This window comes from Panthera pardus, unplaced genomic scaffold (assembly GCF_024362965.1).
Source record: "Panthera pardus isolate Hobbes unplaced genomic scaffold, ASM2436296v1 HiC_scaffold_17, whole genome shotgun sequence".
Taxonomy (NCBI): domain Eukaryota; kingdom Metazoa; phylum Chordata; class Mammalia; order Carnivora; family Felidae; genus Panthera; species Panthera pardus.
In genome coordinates, this window is record NW_026526732.1 from 106750895 (window position 1) to 106758116 (window position 7222).

General features: G+C 39.1%; 1 protein-coding gene across 1 annotated transcript; it reads right to left on the reverse strand.

The window, feature by feature from the left end:
• Nucleotides 1-771: 771 nt before the first annotated feature.
• On the reverse strand, nucleotides 772-1713 carry LOC109260158 (olfactory receptor 2B11-like). Its single transcript, XM_019438191.2, has one exon. The coding sequence runs from the start codon at nucleotides 1711-1713 to the stop codon at nucleotides 772-774; it is 942 nt and encodes a 313-aa protein (XP_019293736.2).
• Between the last annotated feature and the right edge of the window lie 5509 nt (nucleotides 1714-7222).

A 7222-nucleotide genomic window follows, 5' to 3' on the forward strand; every position in this document is an offset into this window, starting at 1 on the left:
TGTGGAATCTAAAAAAATAAAAAGTAAGCAAGCAACAACAACAAAAAACAGAAATAGACTCATAAATACAGAGAACAAACTGTTGCCAGAAGGGTTGGGGTAGGGAGATGGACAAATTAGGTGAAGGAGATTAAGAGACACAAACTTCTTGTTATAAAATAGTCACAAGGATGAAAAGTACAGCATAGGGAATATTGTTAATAATATTGTAATAAATAATGTTCTAGGGTGAAAGATGGTGACTGCATTTACCATGGTGAGCATTTGATAACATATATGATTGTTGAATCACTACGTTGTATACCTGAAACTAATCTAACATTCTATATCAATTATACTTCAATAAAAATAGTTAATTAGCAAATCATACTTATAATATCATATCCCATAATAGTAAGAAGGATAACTGTGGTTTATATTACTTGCATTATTTTTATAAAATTACACATAAATGGTTGACGTTGAATGAGTCAGTTAGTGAACATTTATTCATTGCATACTTTTCAGATCCCTAAGGTAGAATCCCTAGATGGACTAAGAGGACTTAAACAGGGACTCGGTCTCATGCAAATTGAAGGCAAATGGGAATTAGGGTTCACATTGCAAAATGAGGGCCAACAATCACAGCACTGTGGTGAATAAACATACATGTAGATTGGATAGTTACTGAGGGGTACTAACAATTTTGGAGGAGGAAAAATTGAGAAGTAATTTAGAGAAGGGGCTCTTTGGAGTCCTACATGGAGAGTGTGGAGTATAAAATGGTGGTGCTTATTCTCTTCCCTGATGGCTCAATGGGAGAAGTCTCCTTATTGCCCCTTTCATGTCCTTGTTCCTCAAAGTATAGATAAAAGGGTTAAGCATAGGAGTCAGCAGACTGTAGAACAGGGCCATGAGTTTGTTCTTGTCCTGGGAGTTAGTACCAAAAGGTTGCACATAAATGCACATCACTGGCCCATAGAAGAGACAGACAACAATAACATGAGAGCCACAGGTGTTGAAGGCCTTCTTCTTTCCCGTTGATGAACGAATTCTGAGCACTGTAGCTACAATGAACCCATAGGAGACAAGAATAAGAGACAAAGGAATCAAGGTAAATAATGTCACCACGACAGAGAGCATAGTTACATTGAAAGTGGTGTCAACACAGGACATCTTGATCATCACTGGAATCTCACACAGGAAGTCATCCACCTTGTTGTTACCACAAAATGGCAGTTGGACAGTGAGGGATGCCTGAAGCAAGGAGTTAGCCAAGCCACTTATCCACGCCATGACCACTAGGGACACACAGAGTCTCTGATGCATGATAGCTGGGTACCTCAAGGGCTTGCAGATGGCTATGTACCGATCCAAGGACATGACTGCCAAGATGATGCATTCTGTGGCTCCCAGGAAGTGAAACAAATAGAACTGGGCCACACAGCCTCCATAGCTGATGGACTTATCTGGGCCCCAGAGGTTCAGCAGCAGCTGAGGGATGGTGGTTGTGGTAAAACACAGGTCCAGAAAGGAGAGGTTGGAAAGGAAGAAGTACATAGGGCTGTCAAGATGAGGGTCCACCTTGGACACAACAATAATGGAGATGTTTCCCACTAGTGTGCAGATGTAAGCCACAAGCACCATTATGAAGAGTGGCATTTCCAACCAGGGATGATCAGAGAAACCCAATAGGATGAAGAACTTTGGAATGCTTGCATTGCCCGGATTCATGACTGCCATTTCTCTTGTTGGTGGATTCAAGTCAAAGTGAGGACACGTATTTCAGTATGGGGTTTCCTGAGGGTCAGTTTATTCATTTGCATAGAGTGAATTATGCAGAGATTTTCTCTGTGGTGTAACTCCAGTGAAGTCGTTTGATACTTGTAATCATGAAAAAATATGAGTCTCAATACCAAACATTATTATTTTGTAGCGTGTCTAAAAGAAAGGGCAACAAATCTTTGTGTTTGCCTAAGAAATGCAATGGAGCAAATTTTATTAGAAAAATGATTAGGGAAGGGGAAAGTCACTATTGCTCTTATATCAGAGAAAAGAATAAAACAGAGGAGTGGTTCTCAGGAACCAGCCATGCTGACTTACCACATGGCTTCATTTCTTTCATCCACTATCTGCTGGCCTTAGACCACTCTGCTTGAATTCATGATGTGATTTAGGGAAGTTCAGGACGTTCTGAGCTCCAACAGAATCAGTCTGAATGCATAGAAACAAGATACATCGCTGTTCCTTGGGCCTATGCCCCAAATCCTAAACTGACTATTGCAGCACAAACCTTTTGTCCCAACAGGAAACATGCAGCTTAAAGGAAATGGTTCCTTGCCACAGGTTCAGTACTCGAAGAATGAGACCAATAGTAATTGATACCACTGCATGGTGATATGAGACATTCAAGGCATCAGTGCTTAAAAGTACAATGTAATGTGGGTTCATGCTTGTCACACCAGGAGTTGAAATCTATCACAAATTTGGCAGTTCAGTGCTTCTTTGTGTATTTACTGTATTTGTTTCCATTACATGTGTGAGTGTATGTGTCGATGTGTGATGTGGGTTATGATATAAAACGTGTATCTTGCTATTGGCCATGGTAAGAAGTTTGAAAAACACTGTCGTAGTAGAAAAGAGGATGTGAAATCAGAGAACCGGGATCCTGTCGACTGGGATAGTTAACACCTTGGCCTTTTCTGCATTGCTTACCAGCTGTGTTGTGAGGATTAATTAACCCAGTATCTGTGACTACACTGAGTGTAATACTTAATGTTGTGGTAGTTACTTTTAGGAAGTGTAGTGCCTAGTGAGTCCATATTGATTCATTAGTCCTCGTTCTGGTTCCATACAAATATTAGCAGTGTATTTACCCCACCAGATAGATGCCTCACAAAGACTGCTTTTTCTTCAATTCCCTGAATCACTCCTACCATGTGGCTTGAATCCAGGGGTTCATTTTATTAAGATTTTTATGCAAATACACATATATTTTAATTCATAGACATGCCCACTAATGCAAACAGTGTCCCTATGTCATTCTTCATTAAAGGAGACATGTTTTAATGATTTAAATTATAATATTGCATTATTAAGGGTTTCAATTTATTTACACATTGTTTAGTACAGAACTTAGAGAGAGGTCACAACTCACATGGAATTACAAAAAGATAAAATCATGAAGCTGAATAGATCACTCCCACCCACATACAACACCTACCTTACGTTATTGCAGGTATTTGATGTTTATGCTCCCTGTTCTTGCAAATCCAACTTGATCTTTTCTTTCCAACAGGACTAAATGTTAATTGGAGATAAGGATTGAATAGTCTGTGTTCAGTGGCTTCACATCATATCCTAACTCCCTAATATAATTTGTGTATTTGATTTGAAAAATCCCAAATATGTTTACATGTGGAAACCAATTTTCCTGTAAAATAACATTCGTTAAGGAATGATTATCTCTCTTTATATAAAGTGGTGGGACATTTTCTTCATACAGATAACGAACCTCAGTGGACATCTCTTGGCAAGAAACACTGTACAAATTCCCTAGTGGGAATACTACTTTCTAATTTACTTCTTGCCATAAAAATGGAAGGAAAAAATTTGGCATTTTCCTTGTTGTGGAAAATGGACTCAGGACTAAAAGAATCCAAGAAAACTCATCTACCTTGTCAAGATAGAATTTTCTTTTATTTATACTTTCCTCAGGCTATTGTTTCTTCAGATTCTTGCTCTAGTAAAAGTAGGAATATTTCTAGTTCTATACAGGGAAAAAAGCAGTGGTCACCTTCCAATTTGATTTTTAAGAAACCAAAGGGCTTTTGTCTCCATGTATTTCTTCCAAAATAGCCTAGCACAGTATAGACTTTTTACCTCACCTAACATGGACTACATAAAAAATAGTCCCTCGTTTGGGTCAAATAATAAATCATTATGGCAAGAAAAAGTTAAAATATTCTCTTATTTATTCAGTCAAAAAATATTTGTTGAGTGCCCATTGTGTTAGTCACTTTTGTCGATGCTTCAAAACATAACAATGATCAATAACAGATAAAAATTTGCTTTAATGAAACTTATATTGTAATAGGGGAATAACATATTTGTGCTTATTGTCAGTGTCTCAGTGGATTTGGCTTCAGAATAATTGAAACACTCATGCCATAATTTACAGTGCTGAAAACTCATGGGTGGAAAAATTTAAGTTTTGCAAGATTGTTTTGTATTTTAACTAACACTGACACACAATGTTACACTAGTTTCAGGTGTACCTCATACTGAGTCACCATCTCTGTACATTAATCTATGTTTACAACAAATGTAGTCATCATGTGTCACCACGAAATGCTATTACAATATCATTGACTATGTTCCTTGTGCTGTACCTTTTATACTTGTGACTTATTCAGAAGTGGAAGCCTGCACTTCCAATGCCCCTTCATCCACGTTTCCCATCCCCTAACCCCCTCCCTTCTGACAACCAACAGTCTGTTCTCTGTATTTATGGGTCTGATGTTTGTTTATTCTTTTTTTTTTTCAGATTGAACATATAAATGAAATCATATTGTATTTGTCTTTTTCAGTCTCATTTATTTCACTTGGTATAACACACTTTGTGTTCACCCATGTTGTCACAGAAGGCAAGATATCATCCTTTTTCATGACTGATTAATAAATTATTGTATATACATACTATATCTTCCTTGTACATTTGTCTGGACACTTAAGCTGCTTCCATATCTTGGCTATTGTATATAATGCTGCAATATACATAAGGTGCACATGTCTTTTGGAATTAATGTTTTCATTTTCTTAGGTAAATATCCAGGAATGGAATTATTGGATCATATGTTATTCCTATTTTTAATAGTTCAAGGAAACTCTATACTGTTTTCCACAGTGGCTGCACCAATTTACATTCCCACCAATAGTGCAGGAGGGTTCCTTTTCCTCTATATCCTTGCCAACATTTATTTCTTGTCTTTTCATTTTAGCCATTGTGACAGTTGTAAAGTGATGTCTTGTTGTGCTTTTGATTTGCATTTCCTTGATGATCAGTGATTTTGAACATCTTTACATGTGCCTGTTGGCCATCTGTACATCTTTCTGTAAAAAATGTCTATTCACACTGGCTGCTTATCTTGCATACACCAAGCCCCACACTGCTGTGCTGTGGTGGGACTTCTCTTCTCAGTTACACTTACCTCAGTCCAAGTGCAGTGAGACCCTTGCCCAGAAGACCAGAACAAACCCTGCCCACATAATGTCTGCTGACCAAGAGTTCTGCAGGGCCCAGTCCTGGTTGAGTTGGTGACAGGTCTCATTTCACAAGCATACCATAGTATACATCGTCTGAGCTCAAGGGGAGAGTAGCAGTGGGGACAATGGACCAGGTGAGGATTACCTTGGGTGGGGGGGGGGGGACATTAGCCCCTTCTGAATGCCTGGCCTTCAGTGTTTTCTCTATTTGTTCCCATACTTCAAGATTATAAGTTCCTTGTTCTGGTAACCAAGGGTAATTTTGTTGGACAGCCAGCAATAATTTAAGGAGAGCCTTATAATTTAGAGTTGTCTCTGCTGTTTCTCCTAGTGACTGAAGAATTAAAATATAGCACTCTTGTTCAAGGGCTAGGGAGTTTCCCATGATAAATCTCTCAAAAAGTTTCACAGCAGCGAATCCTTATATAGTTTTGCTTTATCCCTTACCTCGTCAGGTAGAGGCTGTACCCAGTGTGTTTTTTTCTTTTATTTTTTCTTGGAGCTCCTTAATTGTTCTGTTATGTCCTGCAGTCCTTGTGTTGCACTGCCTCCTGGCCACATCGCTCCTTGTCCACGTTGGCCTGTGTCCCCTTTCCTTCTGTCATGTGGGGGTCACCATCTGTTGTAAACTCTGGGTCTAGAGTTCTTCCTTGTCTAGTAAGAAAGCAGGATGCCGGATTAAATGTGAGAGATGATTAATGTCCAGGAAAAGATAAGAGCCCTGAATAAGAGTCCTTGCCCCATTTTTATTAGGATCAGAAGGCTTGCAAACATGGTGATGGATGTGCACAAAGAGACAATGAAACTGTTAACATTAACTCATGAATGTGAGGGAAAGGGGGTCTTGAAGATATTCAGGGTTAGGGGTTTGGGTTAATACAAAACAACATCCTGGTGCCTGGCGGCTGGGCAGAGGGTTCTTTACAGGAAGACATGAGGCTCCACCTCTGTTTATCTTAGCTAGCCTAGGGGATAAGACTGAGCAAGTAACCTCAGGTTTAACAAGGCACCTTTTCTTTTGCTAATCAGCTCCACCGTGGCAGTATCACTCACAGGGCAGCGGTCTATAGCCCTATTTACCTGTTTACCTAATTTGATCCTTCCTTTTTGCGAAAGCTGCTTTCTGCTGTAGTACTAAATTGGGGGGCACTTTTCTCCTGAATACCTAATCTTGCTTACCTCATATATCTTTGTATTGGGGGCCTTTGCCCTCCCCCCCACTTTATTCTAGGGGACTTAGCCCCCCTTCTCTATCCTTATACACCTAATCTTGTTTAACCAAACGTGGGTGTGAGCATCCTATGGCTTTGTGATTCTTTATGCCTTATTAACCCATCAGTGCAGGCTCAGGGAATACCTAAACTTATTCTCCACAGACACATAGTATGATCTCAATCTTTTTGTACTTGTTGAGGGCTGATCCATGACCCAATATGTGATCTGCTCTGGAAAATGTTTCATGTGCACTTGGAAAGAATTTGGTTCTCCTGCTTTAGGATTAAATGTTCTTAAAAATTTTTTTTTTAATATTTATTTTTGTGAGAGTGCAGGTGGAGGAAGGGCAGCAAGAGGGGGACAGAGGATCCAAAGCAGACTCTGTGCTGACAGGCTGACAGCAGTGAGTCTGATGTGGTGCTCAAACTCATGAATTGCAAGATCATGACCTGAGCCCAAGTTGGACACTCAACCAAATGAACCATCCAGGTGCCCTAGGATGAAATGTTCTGAACATATCTGTTATCTCCATCTGGACCATAGTGTCATTCCAAGCAATTATTTCCTTGTTGATTTCTGGCTTAGATTATCTGTTTATTGATATAAGTGGGGTGTTCAAGTCCCCTTCTATTGTATTATTATCAATGAGTTCCTTCATGCTTATTATTAATTGTGTTATATATTTGGGTGCTTCTATGTGGATGGCATAAATATTTACAATTGTTAGATCTTGTTGGATAGTCCATTTTATTATGCTATAGTG

Bases quoted from the DNA above. Each gene is read 5' to 3' on its own strand.
- LOC109260158 (XM_019438191.2), bottom strand. From the start codon at position 1,713: ATGAATCCGGGCAATGCAAGCATTCCAAAGTTCTTCATCCTATTGGGT.